The 22,192-nt window shown below is 44.4% G+C and overlaps 1 protein-coding gene across 1 annotated transcript; it reads left to right on the forward strand.

Moving 5' to 3' along the window:
* Positions 1–1,233: 1,233 nt before the first annotated feature.
* Positions 1,234–17,574, forward strand: SF3A3 (splicing factor 3a subunit 3). The gene is made up of 17 exons (XM_036747239.1): positions 1,234–1,395; positions 1,715–1,762; positions 3,388–3,440; positions 3,549–3,654; positions 5,590–5,662; positions 6,142–6,233; positions 7,587–7,669; positions 8,594–8,732; positions 8,991–9,059; positions 9,625–9,692; positions 9,867–9,974; positions 11,396–11,465; positions 12,939–13,103; positions 13,197–13,307; positions 15,057–15,147; positions 16,004–16,059; positions 17,262–17,574. The coding sequence occupies exons 1-17, from the start codon at positions 1,300–1,302 to the stop codon at positions 17,337–17,339; spliced, it is 1,506 nt and encodes a 501-aa protein (XP_036603134.1). The 5' UTR covers positions 1,234–1,299; the 3' UTR covers positions 17,340–17,574.
* The last annotated feature ends 4,618 nt before the right edge of the window (positions 17,575–22,192 follow it).

The raw sequence follows: 22,192 nt of genomic DNA on the forward strand, positions 1-22,192 counted from the left end.
ATGACATGGTCAGGCCTTTAACTTAATCATGGAACAGAGTGAGGAGGTTTTTTTTTTGTTGTTGTTTTTTAAAAAAACAACTTTTGTGTGTCATCCTCAGCAAGTCACTGCATCTGAGTCTCAGTTTTTTTGTCTGTAAAATGGGGCTAACATTACAAGGCTGTGAAAAAATGGGGTTTGAACATTTTAAAGGACTATGGAAATTATTATCCTCTGGGATAATGTGTAAAGCATTGTTGTAACAACAATTTGGCTAGCGGGTATGGTGAGGTGTGTAAAACCAACAACAACCAGCACACGGAAGACAGATAACACACGGTTTTTTGATCTGCTTTACTAAGGAAAGTGACATTAAGGAGTTAACAATCTTATTTCAATCCAACATACAAATATCATTCACTTAGTTCGGGAGGAAAAGCCAGCAACCTGAACTTCAGAGCAAATACAAACAAATTAGAAACATACACTATAAACAGACCAAATACAATTCAGAGTTACCAGGAAAGCATCAACATCTGGGTTTAAGAGCAGGGGGACTCTTAAGATGGCTGCCCAGAGTCTCATGCCACTCTTCCAGTGCCTGAAAGCCCCAGACAATGCCAACTGTTGTTCAGGGCTCAAAGGATTCACACTTAATCAGCAAAAGGGCGTGAGCCTGGGGTTTAGCACCTAGTTAACCTTAATCAAAGGCATTTCTCAAAGAGAAAACAGTAAAAAAAGTCCCACCTTAATTACCAATGCAATTGTTCAAACTTTAAAGCTGCTTTAGAAATGTTGGTGATGAAAGAGATGATGTAACATAAGGGGATCGGACAAGATGATCTCTAGCAGCTCGACATCTCATTTTTTAAAAATACTGTTTCTCCATCTGTGAAATGGGTACCACTGTGAAGAGGACGCGATATGCATGAGGTCTGGTCTCACATCCTGCCTCGCCGGCCCCGGTCCCCAAACCCCGGTCTCGGGTATGTCCCAGGACCTCCAGTGACCCGGCCAGGTCACGGACCCCCTACGACCTCTCTGGTCTCCTCCGGGAACCTGAGCACAGGCGGCTGCTGGACGCCAGTGTCTCCGCACGGTCAGCAGAGGGCGCTGCCGCCTCAGCCCGAGGAGCCCCAGCTCCTCTCTGCGCCTCTCCCTCTATTATCCCGTTCCCAGGCTAGGACTTCCGGCGACGGCGGAACCTTGGTGTCGCGGGGTGCGAGGCGCTGCCGGCGGAGCGCGCTGAGCGGCACTGGCGGCTGCGGCAACTTCCGGTCGTAGCGGCTGCTGGAGTGAGGTGGAGGTGGTGGGGGCAAGATGGAGACTATCCTGGAGCAGCAGCGGCGCTACCATGAAGAGAAGGAGCGGCTCATGGACGTCATGGCCAAGGAGATGCTCATTAAGAAGTCCACGGTGAGCGGCCGGAGGGAGGGCAACGGGGTGAGGCGGGGGGGACAGAGAGAAAGAGGAAAAAAAAAAAGCGGCCACATCCGGGATCCTGCCCCTCCCCCTCCCCCGGGATTCCCTCTCTCCCAGGTGTCCCAGGGCCCTACCTTCGCGGGCGCGCGGATCCAGCCCGGAGGTCCCGCCCCCGGGGATCGCGGCTCGCCGGCGGGACTGTCCCGCCTCAGTTCGGGGGTTTGGATGGTGGGCCTCCGGCCGGGAGGAAGGGAGATGTCGAGGGTCTCCGGCTGGTTGAGGCTGACCCGGCCAATGTCTCTTCCGCCTTCAGCTCCGGGACCAGATCAACTCGGACCATCGCACTCGGGCTATGCAGGACGTGAGTTCTGGGGCGGGGAGGGTCCGAATGCTGCTGGAGTGTAAGCCCCCGGGGGGCAGGCACCGTGGTCTCTTGGAATCCTTTTCCTCCTTAGCTTCCCCTTGAGACCGCGAGCGCCTCAAGAGCAGCGGCTGTTTTGTTTTTTGTATTTCTCGATATCAGGCCGGGGCCTGTTTGTTCTGAGGCTGGCACATTAATAATGGTTTGACTGGCATAGCGGGCGCTTAATTAATGCTGGTTTGGCGTTCCAAGAAGGGCCATCGATGCTCAGATGGAGTGCTAGAACTTCTTAACTGTTAACTTTGGTCCTAGCCCTGTGCTGAGCCCTGGGAATACAAAGAACGGCAGAAGAACAAACAGCTCCGCTCTCAAGGCCTCCCAGGCCAGGGGGAAGGTGGCATTTCTCACTGTGGTTCATTTCAACTCAGTAGCCATCAACCACCTACTCTGCGCCAGCATGCAGTGTGCACTTTAGAAGTTAGCTCCCAGAGAAGGAAGAGATTGGAGTCTCAGGAGTACACCTCAGAAAGCATCGGGTCTATCCCCTACCTGACCAGGACTTCTCTCTGGCTCTCCCGTGCTTTTGGACTATAGGTCCCTCTTGTCGAGCCTTGACCGCAGAATATTGACAAGGGATCAGCACCCCTGGGTTTGAGTCCCAGCTCTGCCTGGGATCCGCAAGACCTGAGTTCAGGTGCTTCCTCCCTGTGTACCCGTGGGAAAGTTGCTTCACTTCTGTCTGCCTCGGTTTCCTCATCTATAAAATGGGGGTAATTTTAGCACCTACCTCCCAAGGTGGTTGTGGGGTAAAAGTGAGGTGATGCTTGTCAAGAGCTTTGCAAACCTTAAAGTGATATATAAATGGTAGTGATTATTATTAAGTTTTATGACCTTAAGCAAGGCATTTCACTACCTAATCTTTGGTGTTCTCTTCTCTGAAACAACTATGATCATATTTGCACAGGATTAAGTAAAACACTTTACAGCCTTTGAAGTAGTATGTTAATATTAATTGTAGTTAAGATTGGAAATAAGGAATGTAGAAATATGTCTTGCATGATTTCATACATATATATCTTTTTTTTTTTTGCCTTTTCAGTGGGTGGAGGAGGGAAGGAGAGAATTCAGAAATGAAAATAATTTTTTTAACTGATTGTTACCACCACCATCACTACTACTATGGTACCACCAAGCCTGCCTTCCTTCTAGACTTATCTCCTTTTATATACATTTTCATCCCATTTTTGAGGAAGCTGCTGTGGCCTTGAGTATAAAAAGTCTCCAATAAACATATTCCTACTAATGTCTTGATGACTGAGGCCAGTGTACTGTGCTCTTCTTAACTGTCCAGTTGGATTTCACCTAGGTCCTGGGCCAGAAAAAAAATTCTCAAAAAATGAAATATTAAAGAATGATGATGGGTTGGTGAGAATTTGAATGGGGAATAGACCTTCCTTCTCAAATTATGTCATATAAATAATATCTTCACTGTCTGCTGAAGTCTTAGTGCCACTTAATTTATCTTGGATAATCACTGAAGAATCTTTGTTGGATATCCAACTGCATAGCAACACAAACTGCTTTGTGTTGATAAGATTTTGTTTGTTTGGTTTTTTACCTTTTAGAGGTATATGGAAGTCAGTGGGAACCTGAGAGATTTGTATGATGACAAGGATGGGTAAGTGGCGGTGCTGGGCCATGTATGGGTGCTTCTGGGGAGCCAGTGTCAATCAGACTACTGACCCTGGTCCCTTGTTTTCTCTTTTGGTCCTTTTGGGAATTTCAGGTTAAGAAAGGAGGAGCTCAGTGCTATTTCTGGACCAAATGAATTTGCAGAATTCTATAATAGACTCAAACAGATAAAAGAATTCCACCGGAAGCACCCAAATGAGGTAAGCCCTAAGGGTTGTTGATGAAATGTGGCATATACTTTCCGAGTGAGCCAAGGGATACCTCAGGAAGAAGCAGCAGAGAGGAAGAACATTACTGATCTTTGGTTTGTTTTTACTCATCAGTTACCTAATCTGTACCTTAGAGTTATTTTGATGATCTACAACAAGTGAGCAAGGGGCAGTATATTTATCATTGAAAGACAGAGTAAGACAGTTTGGCAGCTATTGTCACTGTCTTTCCTAGTTTGCTGTATTATGTATGAATATGGAGGTTATTTTCATTATTGTTATTATAGTATGATAGATAGACGTTTTGGTATAGTGGCACAATAGAGTGCTGGACTTGACGTGAAGAAGACTTGGGTTCAGATCTTGCCTCTGATGGGCAAGCAATTTCTCTGAGCCTCAGTTTCCCCATCTGTAAAATAGAGATAATAATACCTGTACTACCTACTTCCCAGGGTTGTTATAACGTGTGGCGAGCACTTTGCAAGCTTTAAAGGATTATATTAGCGTCTGTTATTATTACTGTTAAGATGCGTAGTTGTCACAGAATTCATGACTTCGTCTTTGCCCTGAAAGAGCTGACTGTTCCAGCAGAGAGACATATGTAGGTAGCAGACAGGAGACAGCCATGGTGTACTGGGCAGTGTTGACTTGGGCTCAGGACTCTTTCCCCTCTACCCAGGAGATCTGGGTTTAATTCCGTTCTGGCACTAATGAGCTCTGTGGCTTTGAGCAGGTCACTGCTTCATGTTTCTGGGCATCAGTTTTTGGGGGTTTGAAAAACGAGGGGGTTGGATTGGATGTCTACTAAGATCCCTCCGGCTCTGACATGGCATGAGTTTGAGGACACAGGCAGTAAGGACTACAGGCATTTAGAGGCAAGAAAGTGCTGGGGGTGGAGGAAGGGGAAAGCTGCTGTCAAGAGTGAGGACTTGAACTTGGCCTTGAAGGATAGTTAGGTAAAAAGGTAGGGGAAGGGAATTCTAGGGTAAGGGAGCGCTGTGAGGAAAGGTGCAGAAGTGAGAATAAACAAGATATGCTTGAGGTACAGGGAGTAAGCCAGCCTTGAGTGGAAGGTCACGCTGGATTTTAGCAGGAGAGGAGGAAAGGGAGTTTGAGGTCTGACTACAGAGCCTTGAATCTCAGCTTCAGGTTTAGGAACTAGAGAACCATCAAAGGCTTTTGAGGAGGGTCATTATGTGAAAGAAATAGAAATTAAGGTAATCTGCCAGTTGTATACAGGGACCAATAAGGCAGATTTTATATCTAGGTATAAGGTGATAGGGACTTGGGCAAAGTTGGTGCCAGTGGGAATGAAAAAGCCGGGTCGATATGCTGAAGGTGAAAAGTCGAGTGAAGATGCCTGCATTGGAGGGGTGATGTGGGCACAGGAGCTAAGGAAGCACATCTGCCAGTGTAAGGCAGTACTTAACATTCTAGGTTGTCACCGGTCTTCTGGTCATGAACAGATGAACAGAAAAGTCATTATTAAGCACTTGCTTTGTGCCTAAGTGTACTAAGTGCTGGGGATACAAAAAGAAAAGCAGAGAAGAGCTGTCAGGGAGCTCACCTTTCTAATTAGGGGAGAAAACATGGACGTGGGGCAGTCAGAAGATAGACACTTTAGCATTCATCAGTGTGCAGCTACAGGCCGGGCCTAGGGTCCTTAGGTTGACTTGTTTGGTCAGATGTCAATGCCCTGTGGGTTTGAAAGGCAGAATGTAAGGCCTGGTAAGGATAGGAATAAGAGGAAAGGCTCAGGTATCCCTCGGGCACCTTGCTGTAATGTATTAGAGTCACAAACAATGTTGCAAGCCACACTACATATAGAATCCGGTTCAGGACACAAGAGCCATACGTATGAGACAATGTTGCTTCTGTTTAGAGGAAATGGAGGACCCATCTGGGCTTTGTGCTTTCTCTTCTCAGATTTGTGTGCCAATGTCAGTGGAATTTGAGGAGCTCCTGAAAGCCAGAGAAAATCCTAGTGAAGAAGCACAAAGTAAGTGGGGTTTTACGTTTCATATTAGCAGAAATATAGCAAATATTCAGCTAGTTTATGTGTAATTGCAGCTGCCCTCCCCGACTCAGGAAACCAGTCTCCCAAAGGAAATGTGTGTTAGTTCCTTCAGACTGTCTAGTGAGGTGAAATCTTGGCTTGGTTCGTTGCTGTGGGGGATATCACTTAGGAAGCAATTGGCTTCAGTTTCCATAATCATCAGAATCAAATCAGGACTCTGGTGTTAGAAGTTGCTGCCTGGGACCTTTTCCTCCAGAGTTCACTTACCTTTGGTGACTTGGAAAGCTCCTCAGCATGTTGTGGTCAGCTTTCCCCAGAAGCAGCAGGGGACAACTCTGTGAATGGACCTTACTGTCTAGTGAAGAAGCAAACAGGCTAAATGAATAGGCTTACAAGAGAGGTTTTGTGTAAGGGACTGTTTTTAATTTATTTGGGGCAACTGTTCTCTCCGATTCCCTCAGACTTGGTGGAGTTCACAGATGAAGAAGGATATGGCCGTTACTTGGATCTTCATGACTGCTACCTTAAGTACATTAACTTAAAAGCGTCTGAGGTAAGATACTAGAAAGAAATCTTGATTCACAGAAATGGATTAGGGAGGTTGGGCTGGGGATACTGACTTTGAAGCAGGTGGTGTTTCACTTCCAACTAGACTGGACATGTGATGTGCACTCTTTGAATGAGCCTCCCCTTTAGAAATGAAAATAATAAATATTGTGTGCTGATTATGTACAAGACAATGTGCTGAGTGCTGTGGTGACTACAAAGATGTATAATGAAGAGAAATGTAGGGGCAGCTAGGTGGTGCAGTGAGTAGAGCACTGGCCCTGGAGTCAGGAGGACCTGAGTGCAAATCTGGCCTCAGACACTTGACACGTACTAACTGTGTGACCTTGGGCAAGTCACTTAACCCCAATTGCCCTGCCCAAAAAAAAGGCAAAAAAGAAAAATGCCTTTATTAAGTACTTCCTATGTGCTAAACACTGTTAAGAGCTGAGACTCTATAAATAGAAAAGCAAGATAGTCCCCATCCTCAAGGAGCTTTCACATTGATGGGGAGACAGCATATGTAGACAAGTGGTGGGCACCAGAGGAGGGCGAATGGGAATGTTTGTTGAGGAAATCAGAGGAATGGTGAGTGGAACCATAGAGAAGGGGATTGATGTGCGTTTTCCAGTAGCAATGGCAGTATAGATTTGATTCTGATTCCTAGAGGAAGAGATGGAAAGGGACAGTCCGTGTTCATAGGCTAGATGGAAGGGAGAGGAGGGTCATAACTGAGAAGCTTGACTAGGTTGGCTAGATATGATGGACCATCTAAGCATGTGTGTTTGTGCCCATACACTTAACAATTACAGGCTCCAAAGTAGGAAAGGCAAAGCTGAATGGCTTAAATCCCCCAAAGCAAGGTATCTGGAAGTCTGGAGGTCTCCAGGGTACAGCAGTAGGTTGGAAGACAAGAAGATGGCAAGGGTGGAAGCATGGACCCTGCCTTTAAGGACTTTATAGTATAGTTGATCAAAACACCTTTTTAAATTGCAAAAACAGTTGGCACGTAATAACTCTCAAATGAAGAACATAAACATTGAGTAAGATCAGAATTGAGAAGAAACAAATCAAATTCCCAAAAGTTAATTGGCTCTATCTGGCGCATCCCACTGGCAGAAGGAAATCTTGTGATTTTATAATTTTATTGTCACTGTGCCTGCTTCTCTTCTAAATGTCCGGACTAAGACATTGCCTACCAAAGTAGTGAAGGGATTGAATGTTGGAAAAATTGCACAAGAAGAAAAAGACTCTTTAAGTTGTACCCACTGAGCCCTCAAATTGTATCTTGTATATTGATTAGACTGTATCTTTGACTTCTGCACACCCAGCTTAGTTAAGCCTCATGTGTTATTTTTAGAAACTGGATTATATCACATACCTGTCTATCTTTGACCAGTTATTTGATATTCCCAAGGAAAGGAAGAATGCAGAGTACAAGAGGTAAGCATTGTCAAGCTTCTTGGCTTATTTTTTTAAATTGGAAACTAAATTCTAACCCTGGCTGTTCTCTGAGCTCTCCTGCTTCTAGAGTTATTGGGGAATGTGGAACTCTTAAAAATCCAGTTTTGAACATTTGTACTCCACCAGTCTTGGCAGAGTGAATATACTTTAAAATTATTATGAACTTGGCAAAGATGAATATTTCTACGTATAAAGAACAGGGAGAAAAAGAATTTTCTATGTAACCGTGAAGCTCATGTACAGCTTGGTTTTTGCAGATGTGTGTTGAATTTAAACACTCCCTTGCTTGTCTAGGTCCCCTTCTGAACTTCATGTTCTTTACCATGCATTTTTAACATATTCATTGATGCACCTTTCTTTTCTTTTTTAATCACTATCCCTCTTCTTCCCTTTCCCCCAGATAAAATCCTTCTATTATAATAAATATGTACAGTTAAGTGAAACAGATCCATACATTGGCTATTTCTGAAACTGTCTCATCTGCACTGTAGTCCATCAACACTGCTAAGAGGTGGGCTTCATCATCAGTCTTGGAAGGTGGTTTCCCTTATAGTGTTGTAATCATTGTCTTAATTGTTCTCTCAGCTCTGCTCACTTCAGTCTCTGTCAGTTCAAACAAGTCTTCTCATGTTTTTCTGAATCTGTCTCTTTTGTCATTTCTTATCACACAGTAATAGAAGAAATACGATTTTGTCATCTCAGGCAAGCTCCTGCTTCATTCACTGTACCGCATAAGGCTCTCATGCTCAGGGCTTTGTGTCTTTGGGGCTGTGGCTGCAGTGATGAAACTAGGCCTGTGCCTGGATGGGAAACGATTTGCTTTGCTTTGTCACCTCCATCACAGATATCACTCCTGACTTTCTCTAACTTGAGTGTCTCTCTCTCTCTCTCTCTCTCTGTTAGGTACCTGGAGATGCTGCTTGAGTACCTCCAGGACTACACAGATAGGGTGAAGCCCCTACAAGACCAGAATGAACTGTTTGGGAAGATTCAGAATGAATTTGAGAAGAAGTGGGACAATGGTACCTTCCCAGGCTGGCCGGTGAGCTGGAGGGCCTCTATCAGGAAGCTTAATCATGACTCTTGCCCTTTGCATTTTAGCAAAGGGCCTGATGATACATGGTCCTTTCACCCTCAGTTGTGGCCCTGAAACATTCTCTGTGCTATAATTTTATGGAATCTGGTTTTCTTTTTATGGTTTCTTTTGGAGGTCATTCCTAAGACTTCTATATGAATGTGGGAGGGATCCATTGCTATTGCCGTGGAGCTGGCTAAGATTCCTTGTTGTCTTTCTTGGCAGAAAGAGACAAGCAGTGCACTGACCCATGCTGGAGCCCATCTTGACCTCTCCGCATTTTCCTCCTGGGAGGTATGTTTTCTGTAACTCCCCAGTTTGTCTCACAGACTGACCAGCCACTTTTGTTTGTTTGTTTGTTTATAATACATTCTTCTCTTTGCAATTAAAAACAAAAACCACAGGATTTTCTGGAACTGGGCATATGCAAAAGATAAGGAAAAATCAAATGGGCTACTGTGTTTCTATAAACTTGAATAATTGTAAAGCGCTGTATGCATAGATGGTACTGTTATTAACTCTACTGTTGCTTCATCATGATGTGGAGATCCCCCTGGGATCCCTCGTTCAAGCAGGTACTGCCAGTCTGGAGGGGCTTCACGTGCTGGGTGAATGTAGGGCTCTGTGTATGACATTTGAGGACCAACTTGGTTGAGTGCATCAAGGTTCCTCAACAGAAGGTTGGCCGCAAGCTGATGAATTTTTTCAGCCATAGCAATATGTGAAGTCATTTACAAAAATGTAGACGAGTTCCTGTCTTCAGTAGTACCCATACTCAGTTCTACCAGGAGAGCGTTTGGAGCATTTGGTTTCAGGAGTCATTCTTTTCAGCATCCTAACTCATTCCTCTGTTTTATAGGAGTTGGCCTCTTTGGGTCTGGACAGACTGAAATCTGCACTCTTGGCTTTAGGACTGAAATGTGGCGGGTAAGAGGCGGGAACTGTAGTCTTAGCTGCCCAACATTTCCTTCCTCCACTTGTTCACCATAGTCTTTGAAGGGGCTCAAGCTGCATTTGTCTGACTCCTGTAAAACTAGCCAAGTGCAGGTGAGACTGCCTGGGGTGATCACAGGGAATCCTTTGGTCCTTGTCTTTACACAGTACACTGGAGGAGCGAGCCCAGAGGCTGTTCAGCACCAAGGGCAAGTCCCTGGAATCACTCGACTCCTCTCTGTTTGCGAAGAATCCCAAATCAAAAGGAACCAAGAGGTGAGTGAGCTGGTTGTTTCTGAGTCGCCTGGTATGGTTGGCTTTGTCTTAGTCCTCTTCCCTGGCAGGTGGCATGGTGTAGTCAGAGGAGCATTGGACTTGGGTTTAAATCCCAGCTTTGATACGTTGGCAAGTCAGTTACCTCCAGAGTCTCAAACTCCTCGTGTATAAAATGGGATTAACAGTGCTTGACTAATTGATCCCCAAAGACTCACATCAGAGTGTTTTATCAATGAATATCCCTTTTTATTGTTTAAAAGGTAGATTGTGAAGCTTCCATTTTGTCTTCACTGATCCGTAGTGATAGCCAGTTGTTAAGTACCTGCACTACTAGAGAGACATTGTATGACTATTCCCAGACAGGCACATTTACACTTGTTTAAGTCAGAGTTGACTCTAGACTATGCCATAGAAACGTTACCTCAATTAGCGGGAAATGTAAAGAGATTGAATTTGGCAAACATTTACTAAACAACCAACTTGAAGCAAGGCACTTGGGGAGAAAGACAAGACAAAACTCCTTCCACCCTCCACAAGTTTAGTCTCTGGCTACAGTATGTACCCAGATGAGCATAATGCAGAATCAGGAGATGTGGGACATAAGAGAGCTCACAGAGCGTGCTCCTAAGAGAATTGGAGGAGTGAGAGACACCATTGAGAGCTAGAGGAGAGGCTTCCCCTGAGCTGAGCCTGGAAGGAAGAGAAGGTTTCTGAGAGACATTGAGGAAGTGGAGGAGAAAGAGGTGCATTTCTGGTGGTGAGGATTGCTTGTGTCAGTGCATGCTGGTGATCTAGGGAATTCAACTTTATTTTATGGTCCAGTATGGTGGTAACAGATTGTGGTAAGGTATGTAAGGTAAGATAAAGCTGGAAAGGAAGGTTGGAGCCATATTAAAGTTCCTATTATGTTAAAGTTCATATTAAAGTTAAAGAGTGTGTGTCTCATCCTACCGGTGATAGGGAGCCACCAAAGGTTTCTGAGTACTAGCGTTCAGGTGGCTGTGTATATGAAGAAAATGTTGGGAAGAGGTATTATAAAGTTAAAGTGATGGGGTTTAGAAAAAAAGGAGAAATGTCAGAGATGACTCTGTTTTCGTTTGTTCATTGGTGTGATAGGTCAGTACCCCAGTATTCTGATGTTCTCTGTAGGTGGCATTAAATGTAGTCATTGCCTTTGTGACATTATTTTCAAATTTCTAGAAGGTTCTATACTCTTGTTTTATCAACCCGTTATGGGTTTGGGTGGCTGTAGCTTTTAAGATTTTTAAAAATTGCTTCTCTAAAGGAAATGTTCACTTGCAGGGAGTGAGGTGCTAAATGGAACCATTCCTAGGATTGGGGGATTGAGTTAAATTATAGAGAACCCCATTATATCATACTTCAGCCCTCTTCAAATGACCTGGATCTCTTCTTATTCACAGGGACACTGAGAGGAACAAAGACATTGCTTTCCTTGAAGCCCAGATCTATGAATATGTAGAGATTCTTGGGGTGAGTATGTGATGCTGAAGGTAATGTAACCCAAAACATCATCCACTGAAAGGCCACCCACCCATATCACTCTTTTTGCTTAGACAGTTAAACAAAAAGAAAGGGGCTTATTGATGTCAAAAGTTGTCCTCCTTGGACATCTTCAGCTTTTCCACACTAGTCTTGGGCACAGCCTGAATTGCCAGTCTTCCCAAGCATAACTGGATGGAAAATCTGTCTCTAGTTTTTGATTTTAGGGAATCATCTGCATCCCTTTACACTTTTGAGAGCATGCTGTGTTTCTGTTCAAGAGATGTCTTGGGATTAGAGACCATTTAATTTCTGGAACAGGTTCTGATTTTTGGAAGGATGAGATTTCTACACCTTTGTCTAAGGCAGTCTGATTCCTTTAGGTCAATGACTAGAATCTTGGGCTTTTTCATCCCAGATTAGGAGATATGTTCTGACAGGAAGCTCTGAAACTGTTTGGATCAGATAAGTCCACTAAGTCATTTCCACTCTTTAAAAACCTGTAATCCAGGGGCACCTAGGTGGTGCAGTGAGTAGAGCACCATCATTAGCTCCCTCTCCCCCAATGTTCTTCCCCCTCCTCCATTAAAAAAATAAAAGCCTAACTGTTGTAACAAGCATAGCCAAGCAAAATTGATCCACACATTGGCTATGTCTGAAAATCGTTTTCTTTTTTTTTTCTTTTTCTTTTCTCTTGGGCAGGGGGAAGGGCAGGGCAATTGGGGTTAAGTGACTTGCCCAAGGTCACACGGTGTGTCAAGTGTCAGGCTGGATTTGAACTCAGGTCCTCCTGACTCCAGGGCCGGTGCTCTACTCACTGCACCACCTAGCTGCCCCCGAAAATATTTCTTGCTCTGTAACTTTAGTCTGTCTTCTCTGTCAGGTGTAGGTAGCGTGTTCGCTTGTTAGTTCTCTGGAGTTGTGGTTGGTTTTTGCGTTGATCAGAGTTCTTAAGTCTTTCCCCGTGTTGTAGTTATTATATAAATTGTTCTCATTCTGTTTACTCTGCATCAGTATATACAAGTATTCCCACATTTCTTTTAATCCATACCTTTGTCATTTCTTATTGCACAGTAATATTCTATTATACTTATATGCCATAATTTATTTAATTATTTTCCAATTACACACACACACACACACACACACACACACACACACACACACACACCAGTTGCCAGTTCTTGGCTGTAACAAAAAGTGCTCCTGTGAATATTTTTATACTTTTATACATAGGGGTCCTTTTCCTCTGTCTCTTTTGGGTATATTCCTTTTACTGGCATAATAATTAGGGTCAGAGAGGATGCCCTGTTTTGTGACTTTGGGGTTCCAAAAAGTGTCCCAAAAGGACTGAATCACTTCACAGTTCCGCCCATACTGCATCAGCAACTATTTTTGTCCTCCCACGTTGGGTTGCACTTCTCCTGCCTATTTATTAATTAGCTTAATCTTTTGGTCCTTTAGGAACAGCGGCATCTCACTCATGAAAATGTGCAGCGCAAACAGGCACGCACAGGAGAGGAAAGAGAGGAGGAAGAAGAAGAGCAAATAAGTGAGAGTGAAAGTGAAGATGAAGAGAATGAGATTATCTACAACCCCAAAAACCTGCCCCTGGGCTGGGATGGCAAAGTGAGTGTTTGTGCCCTGTTCAAGAGGCCTGATCAGCTCTTCCTGACTTCACACTTCAGTGTCTTACTCTGTTCCGTGTCTCATTTCTTCCAGCCCATTCCCTACTGGTTGTATAAGCTACATGGCCTCAATATAAACTATAACTGTGAGATTTGTGGCAACTACACCTACCGAGGACCCAAGGCCTTCCAGCGGCATTTTGCGGTAAGGAGTCCTGGGGCCAGTTCCACCAGAAATGAAAACAGAGCCAAGGGAGGGAAAACCTTTGAATGGGGACAACCCATGGCCAGCTCCCGTGTGGAGTTAAGGGGGAAGAGGAAGGGCTATTAGACAGTGTGCTTGGAGGTGTTGGAATGTGATGGGGTGCCCTGGGCCAGCAGCACATGCCTGTGTAGCCCTGGAGTCAGAGCTGAGGCCATTGTGGAGCTGGCATCCTGCTGGGCCTTCCCCTGTGGACCTCTTGGTTGTAACATACATAAGCCAGATTGAAGGTACCGGTCAGTATGTTCCCCAAAAGCTGAACAGTTCAGAAGAGTGATTGTGAGAGGCAGTGTGTGCACCATCACACCCATGTTGTTTACCATTCTTTAAAAGGGAGGAAATAAGGGCCTTCAGCCTACATGATTCTGTACAAATAGTTCCATACTTCTTCGATTTGTTTCTTTTTCTTCATTCCCTTTCTTTTCCCTTGGCTTTTCTGCCTTCTCAATACCTATGCCTTATACTTGCCTCAGAGCATTTCAGGGTCTATCAATGGCATTAAGGGCTGAGATAGGTGCTACCTCTGGCCCTGAGGGTGCTGTGGGCTTGCTTTTACATCCTGCCTCCTACAGAAAATAAGGCCATTTATAACAGGAAGGAGTACATTGTTCGTGGTAGCATTCTTAAAACAAGTTATTAATGAAAGGATTTACCATGGCCAACAGAATAGCTTAAACTTCCTATTTTCATCTTTTTCTGCTACTTAAAAGGAACTTTTCCAGGAGGAAAAAGGCTTCTGATAATGTATAATAAAGAGAAAGAATGTTAGATTTAAAGTCAAGAGACCTGGCTTAGTATTGCATTTTGATACATATTTGCTGAGTAACCTTGGGCAAATCTCTTAACTTTTTCAAGCCTCAGTTTTCCATCTGTAAAATTGGGTTAGTTATAATACATGAGTCACCTGTTTCCCAGGATGGTCCAGTTTGGTTGTACAAAAAAGCACGATAGAAAGTGCATCTTTTTTTTTTTTTTATATCAGTTCATATCCAACATAATCCTTGTCATATTTTCTAGTCTTTCATAGACCAGCAGTGAAATGAACTTACTATATACTGGCCAGTCATCACTAAGGTATACTTTGGGTTATTTTTCTAGTAGTGGTAATGGTTTGTGTCTAGCCAGCCATCCTCTCTTACCCACTTCTCCTTGAAACGCTAATGACTAATCAGAAGGTTGATTGGAAAGGTCCACTAAGATCATGGAATGATGGAACTAAGAGATATGTAGTCTGATCACCATGTTTTACAGATGAGGAAACATTCCCAAAGAGGGAAATTCATTTGCCCGTGGTTGCACAGCTAGCTAGTTGTAGAGCTGGTACTTAGACAACATTATGCTGATTCCCTCTCCAGTACCCTTTTTGCTCCACCATGATGTTGCCTTCCATTCTGTGTTCATGGCACAGAGTTATCAACAGCAGGATGGACTGGCCTATAAAAGCTAGTCCTTAGCCAACTGATTTTGACCAAACAGTACAGCTAGGAAGAAAATGGGGCCAAATAGTGTAAAACTTTTTAAAATTATCTACTTCCTATGGTGTTAAGTATAGTCTTTCTGCTTACAGATACCACTTTTAGAGAGAGTCTCTGATGGAAAGAGGGTTTCAAGATTTAGGGATGAAGTGAGAATAATGCTTTGTGTATAGTTGGTACCATTTCCCATTATCCTTCTGACTTTCTTCCTTCCCAGGAGTGGCGTCATGCTCACGGTATGAGATGCTTGGGCATTCCAAATACGGCCCACTTTGCTAATGTGACCCAGATTGAAGATGCTGTCTCTTGTAAGTAACCTTTAGTTCTCTGTAAGTATTAGGACAGACTGAGTGCCCACTCCCTTACCCTAGGTACCCTTCAGCAACAACATACTGCCCTATTAAAGGTTGAGCAGTCTGTCTTTTTTTCCTATCTTGCCAGGCTGGAATTATAGAGAGTACCTGTTCCAGACCCCTCTCCCATTATGGTGTGCACAAGAGCTTTTACCTACTCTTTCCACATTGGAACAGCTTGTTCCTCCTTGGGTATCCTGGAGACCTCTGGCTCCTGGGGATTCATCATATTAATGCCAAGCGTAGTGTGGACACATGACCAACATTAGCCCTCTTGAGCTCAATTGAGGAGGTCCACCAACCTCAGTCTTCCCAGTGGCTGGAATTACAGGCGTGTGCTGGCATACCTGGCAGAATGGAGCGGTCTTAAGTACCTGACCAACAGTGCTATCAGTTTTCCTTCATTAATATGAACCCCAAGATGATGTGGCCATCTTTTTCCAAGGTTCCCCTCACCTAGTCATCAGCTAGTTCTTCCTTATCATTTAGCTCCAAGACACTTAACCTGTCATGCTCCAGGCTGCTCTCAAGGACTTGAAGTTGCAGAGTAGGTGCCCATCCTGTGCAATGAAATCACAGCTGGGGCAGGGTGTGGGATGTAGGGGATTTGTGTGTCCCACTTTACAGAGTGGAAAGTGCTTTGTAAACTTTAAAATGCCACGTTTGTGTCCGCTCTTATTATTTCCACTGCACCAAAGTTCTAATAGATTTGTAGCTCTTGGATTCTGAAGTATGGTTTGGATTCTAGTCCCATGCATCCCAGGCATCCCCTGGATACTATTAATACTAATTACTCGTAACTGTTTTGTAGTGTGGGCCAAATTGAAACTGCAGAAGGCTTCTGAACGGTGGCAGCCTGACACTGAGGTAAGTGGCCCTATTGGGGATCACAGATGCTGCTAAGCCGCAAAGACGCAGCTCCTTTATCAGGGAGCTGTAGATGTTGCCCTGGCTTTGCTCCATTGCAGCGGTGATTCTCTGGTCATGGCCAGTGACCTTCTGGCAGTGGTCCAAATAGATTTGAGACTAAATGCTTGTAGGAATATTGTTTGTAATAGGATAATGTGTATCCTGTTAGAAATTTACCAGGGATATAGAATAAACTCTCCACTCTCACATTCTTTCAAGTGTCCCATTGTACTGTGGAGGTGACCCTGTGTTTTCAGAGGCTATGCCAGCAGAATAAAAGCTGTGCCAAGTCCCACCAAATTGGAAAGGTTTCCAGTTGGGTCCTAGTGGTGGGTGGGCTCTGCATCTAAGGACTAACCTAGCTTAGTTAGGAGAAACTTATCACCAGAGGGGTGACCACCAAGGGCTGAATTTTTTGAGTCATAGCAACTCATAAAGACTGCTTCCTTAGTATTCTTCAGTTGAGGGAGTGCCCACACCAATAAAATCATGAATTCTTGAAGCATGTCATAAAACCAGAAGTCACCTTATATGCCTTTCTTCAAAAATATTGTCATCTTTCTATTAATTCTGGCAGGAATTTGTCAGGGGGGGTCAGCAGTGGCTAGACAAGTGCTTTGCCTTACCAGAGTGAAGCAGTAGCCACAAAAATTGAGAGTGGATGCCCTTGAGCAGGAATTCTTTACCTTTTCTGTGCCCTGGACCCCTTGGGCAGTCCAGTGAAGCCTTTGTTTTTAATGCATAAAATAGAATACATAGGATTATGAATGAAACCGATCATATTAAAATAGTTGTCAAAATATTAAGATAAACAGGTTCATGGACCCCAAATTAAGAACTCCTGCCCTAGGAGTTCTGAATACCTTTGCATGATCTGCCTTTGTTGGGGATATCTAATGATTGGCTGGCTCCTGTTTTAGGTGGTTATCAATATCAAGACTGCCACCCTTGATTTGGAGGGATGAGGATGGGTTGCAGAGGGAGTGCAGACATTGAGGCAAACACCAAGTGGTGGTTACTAGAGTGGGGAACAGCAGCCATGTTTTGCTCACATACCTTGAGATTGCCTAGAAGTGAGCCGAGGCCATTGCCAAACATCCAAATGCTCATTTTCCCCAGGGCTAATAAACCACTTCCCTCTTTCTTCCCCACCTTTGTAGGAGGAGTATGAGGATTCCAGTGGAAATGTTGTGAATAAGAAAACATACGAGGACTTGAAACGCCAGGGACTGCTCTAGTGCCTTGAGAACAAGCTCAGTGACTTAAGCATCCTAGGATTTGGCATTTTTTTATTCCACACAGGCACATGTTCCCAAAGACTCCACTGCGTGATCTAACATTCTAGCCTGTGTCTTGTGAAGATGAGAATTGTGGACATAGTGAAGATTTGAAATATGTTTAAATTTTTGTTTTATATTAAAAAGGGTTCTACAAAAAAAACCACAAAAAAACTGGGCTTGATTTGAATTTGATGTGTCCTGAAGCCTATAGGGAAGCCAGTTCTTCAGTCCATGAGTTCCTGTCACTTTGCCTGTCACTGTGCCTAGACTAGAAGGTCAGAGGTTGAAAAGAAGAAAGAACACGATTATAATGTCAGAAAGCAGACTTCTCTATCGTTAATGTGAAGCCAGCACAGAGCTGCCTCAGTGCCCCAACTCAGGGAATCACCAAGCACCACTGCTCTCTCTCCTGTCCCTTTTCACTGGAGGACCTCTCTCCTGATGGCACCTGGGAAACTCCATGCTTAGTTATGGGAGCAGCAGCAGCTGCTTCCTCTTTAGAGGGCCCAGTTCCCCTCATACAGGAGGAGCCTGTGATCTTTAAATCTGCGTTTTCTGTGCCCTTTTTAATTGTCACATTCAGTCAACACCGTTTAAGGTCCTGCTGTGTACTGGACCTGGGGGATACAGGTACAAAAAGTTAAATGCTCTTCACACTCTTGGCAAGGGTCTGAATTCTCTTGTGGCTCCCCAGATCTTTTCTTCCTTATGTTCATTGTGTAGCTTTTTATTTCCCTCAAGGAACACTTCGTTCTCCCTGATCACCCAGAGAAGAGAGGTGTTCCTCCAGCCTCTGCTCCTGTTCTAGGAGGGTGGCCAGGCTACACTTGGGGGACAATTTGTGGTTCCTTGTCCATGACAGAAAGACACACATGCCTTCTCTTCAGGGCATGGAAGTATTTTCCTTGCCCTCCATTCTTTTTGGAAGTAAGATCGTTAATCCCTAGTCCTCCCTCACTCTCATTGGAAGGTATTGCAGTTGATAATCTTGAAAGACAGGTTGCTGTGTTAAACTACCCATTGGCCTTACCTACTCACCTTCCTAGAGACTGCTCAGCAAAGCTCTATAAGAGTCTTATCTTTTCTTCCAAGATGAGGCTGAGTTGCTCACCTTGAGTTGGTTCAGCACCTAATATGATAACCTTGTGTACAGGAGGCACTTAATAAAGGTGTCTTGCATTGTCCAGTTTCAGTTAGCTGCTACCTGCCAAATGCCTTTTCCACGTGATACATTAAAGCTCAACCCTGTGCCACATCCTCTCTACTATCCTGGGCCTCAATTTCATTTGTAAAATGGGGGTCAGAGAGGGAAGAAGATTGGTCTGAATGATTTCTGAAGCCCCTTCCGCCTCTAAAGCTCTGATCCTCCTCTGGTTTTGAGCCTCTACTGCTATTTACCAGCAGTGTGATCTTAAGCCATTTACTCAAGGGTAAAATGAAACAAGTCAGAGGTAAGCAACCCCAAAGCCTCTTTTAGTTATTTCCTCCAGGCTACTATTCCAAATCTCTTTCTGCTCTACTCATCTCCAGGCACCTGCGGGACCTCTTCCTGCCCCTTCACCTGAAGACTTGGCCTATAGCGCTGCTCTCTACTCGGGGCATTTCTCTCACCCTGTGTAACAGGAGCTGCCTCGTATACTAGGCTTCAAGGTTCCTGTGGCATTTTCTGTACTTTTTCTCACTTGATCCTTGTAATCCTATAAAGGAGGTGGTATATTTATCATCCCTGTTTTATAGATGAGGAATCTGATGTCCAAAGAGACTAACTCACCTTGCCGTTGATTAGTAAAATGTCAACAGCAGGAAAGATCTGAAGCCCGCTCAGTCTGACTTGTAGGCAGACCCACAGACAGATAACCCCCAAATCACTTGTTGCCAGGACTGTTGGATGTCTGCATTTCCCATGGCATAGGCCACCCAGAGAGGTGGCTTCTGGCTTGGGTTATACTACTGGCACCCTCCCTCCGAGGTTCTTAGGATCCCAAACAGGGCTGACAGGGCCACCTTGGGGTTTGTGCTCTCAGGAAAGCCAGGGATCGTTGGGATGGGGGTGCCTTAGCTTTCCACAGGGCTGTCCCGAGGGTGCTTGAACCTGAACTGGATTTCTCCAGTCCCTTCCTTTAGCGTATTTATGCTGATTTGTTGGCAGCTCACCAATAGTGTCCTTGAGTTTTTCTAACCAATCCCGGCAACTCCAAGGCCGACTCTGCCGTGCTCCACCTCACACCTCAGCAAGTGGCTATGGCCAGACAGTCTACACCCTAGACATCATTCTCCCGTAATGGGCCGTAATGGGAGAGAGATGCTAGTGATAACCACAGTAAATTATGGAACACTACTATGGTCACTATTGAACTGAAAATGGAAATTAGCACCCAGAGGGCAATGGAGAGGGGTGTGAGAAGATGTGAGAAGATCTGAAACATCGCACACAAGGCCTCGGGAAGAGATTGGGAGTACAAGATGCCTTCGGAGAAATGCATGAGCATGAAAGAAGGTGAGGCGGTTGTATAAGGGACAGCTGATAATCGGCTTACGGCTCCGCTGGAAAGTCCCGGGTGCATTGGGCAGAACCCTCAAGGGGGCTCAAGTTCAAGTTGAAGTTAAACAATCATTTATTATTAGGGACTTACTGGGTCAGGCCCTGCAATAAGTTGCTGGAAATGCAAAGAAAGGCAACTTCTGCTCATGGTCTAATGGGGGGAAAATACTCAGACAGCAACGTGCAAACAAGGAAAATTAGAGATAATCCCAGAGAGAAGCCTCTCAAAGACTGGGAGAGGCTTCTGGTTGAAGCTCAGCCTTGAAGGAAGCCACAAAAGGGAGCTCCAAGTATTGGGGGACAGCCGGGAAAGGTAACGAGCTGGGAGTCAGAGGGTCACATCCGAGGAAGAGTGAGGGGGCCAGTCACTGGATCAGAGGATGGCCAGAAGACGAAGGTGTAAGAAGACTGAAAAGGCAGGCAGGGGCCAGGTTATAAAGAGGTGAGGGTTTTATATTTGATCTTAGAAAGCAATAGGGAGCCACTGGAGTTAAATGAATGGTGTGTGTGTGTGTCTGGAAGCAAGGAAGGGGAGGAATAGATAACAAGACTGGAAAGATGGGTTGGGGCCAGATTATGAAGGGATTTAAAAGCTGAATGGAGGAGTTTATATTTTCTCCTAGGGAGCCACTTGAGTCAACCAGTAGGATAGTGAGTGACATAGTCAGATCTATACCTAAGGAAAATCACCTAGGCAGCTGTGTGGAGGATGGGCCAGAGCAGGGAAAGGGAGCCCAATAATACAAAGACATTCCATGTGCCCCACTTAGAGAGAGTTCAACCCTTGTCCCTTGGGCTCCCTAGGACCCAAGGGCCACTCCTCACATAGCAGTTTATAGATTAGTTCCTGCAGCTGTTGAAAACCTCAGTTGGATTGTATGATCTCTTGGGGCTCTAGGATAACATGAATAGATATTTAAGCTTAATTGGGCCACCTAGGAGGGCTTGATTACTGTAGTAAGCCACTGGGGCAATCGGTGCCAGGGCAAACCAAGGAGCTGATAAACAGGCAGGACAATGGGTGGGGTTGGCTGGGTGGTGGAGGGGAAGGTCAAGACCACTAATATGTGAGAGGCATAGGAATGTGGTGGGAAGAGCACTCATTGGTCCGATTTGAGTCCCTACCTCTGGCATTTAAAAAAATTAGTTAATTTAGTTTTAGTTTTCAACATTCACTTTTACAAGATTTTGAGTTCTAAATTTTGCCCCCTCCCTCCCCTTCCACTCCCCAAGGTGGCATGGAATCTGCTATAAGCTATGTACATGTACAATCATATTAAGCATATTTCCACATTAGTCATGTTTTGAAAGAATAAGAATAAAAGGAAAAACCACAAGAAAGAAAAAAAAAAGAGAAAATAGTATGTTTCTATCTGCGTTCAGACTCCATAGTTCTTTCTCTGAATGTGGATAGCATTTTCCATCATGAGTCTTTTGGAGTTGTCTTAGATTGTTGCAGTGATGAGAAGAGTTAACAAAGTCAGTCATCGAACAATGTTACTGTTACTGTGTACAGTGTTCTCCTGGTTCTGCTCACTTCACTCAGCATCAGTTCATGTAAGTTTTCCAGGTTTTTCTGACATCTGCCTTCTCTCCATTTCTTATAGCCTAAGAGTATTCCATTACATTCATATACTACAACTTGTTCAGCCATTCCCTAATTGATGAGTCCCACCTCAATTTCCAATTCTTTGCCACCACAAAAATTGCTTCTATCAATATTTTTGTACATGTGTATCCTTTTCCTTCTTTTATAATTTCTTTAGGATCCAGACCTAGAAGTGGTATTGCAGGGTCAAAGGATATGCACAGTTTTATAGCCCTTTGGATATAGTTCCAAATTGTTCTCTAGAATGGTTGGATCAGTTCACAACTCCACCAACATTACATTAGTGTTCCAATTTTCCCATATCTTCTCCAACATTTGTCTTTTTCCTCTTTTGTCATGTTAACCAATCTGATACCCACCTCTGGCATTTACCGTGAGCAAGTAACTTCACCTCTGAGCCTATTTCCTGGTTGTAACCTATACTATCTACCTCTCAGCTTTCTAAGGAAAGCTTTTGGAAACCTCAAAGTGCTATGTAAATGTTATTATGGGAAAACCATATAGTGTACCCGATATTCTCTCAAATTTCCAAGTTCCTTTCTTGGGGTTGGGGGTCTGGGCCTTTTGGGTTTATGTTGAGAACTAAGCCTCACTGCCTTCAAGCAAATCCTTAGAATTAGAGCCATCCAAAGGATATATGGGCCACTTCAGAAGGGAATG

Source organism: Trichosurus vulpecula, chromosome 2 (genome assembly GCF_011100635.1).
Source record: "Trichosurus vulpecula isolate mTriVul1 chromosome 2, mTriVul1.pri, whole genome shotgun sequence".
Taxonomy (NCBI): domain Eukaryota; kingdom Metazoa; phylum Chordata; class Mammalia; order Diprotodontia; family Phalangeridae; genus Trichosurus; species Trichosurus vulpecula.

Excerpts from the sequence above, each read along its gene's own strand:
- SF3A3 (XM_036747239.1), top strand. The coding sequence starts at position 1,300 with ATGGAGACTATCCTGGAGCAGCAGCGGCGCTACCATGAAGAGAAGGAG. Across the intron at positions 1,396-1,714 it reads TGCTCATTAAGAAGTCCACG|CTCCGGGACCAGATCAACTC; the intron begins GTGAGCGGCCGG and ends TTCCGCCTTCAG. Across the intron at positions 3,441-3,548 it reads TTGTATGATGACAAGGATGG|GTTAAGAAAGGAGGAGCTCA; the intron begins GTAAGTGGCGGT and ends TGGGAATTTCAG.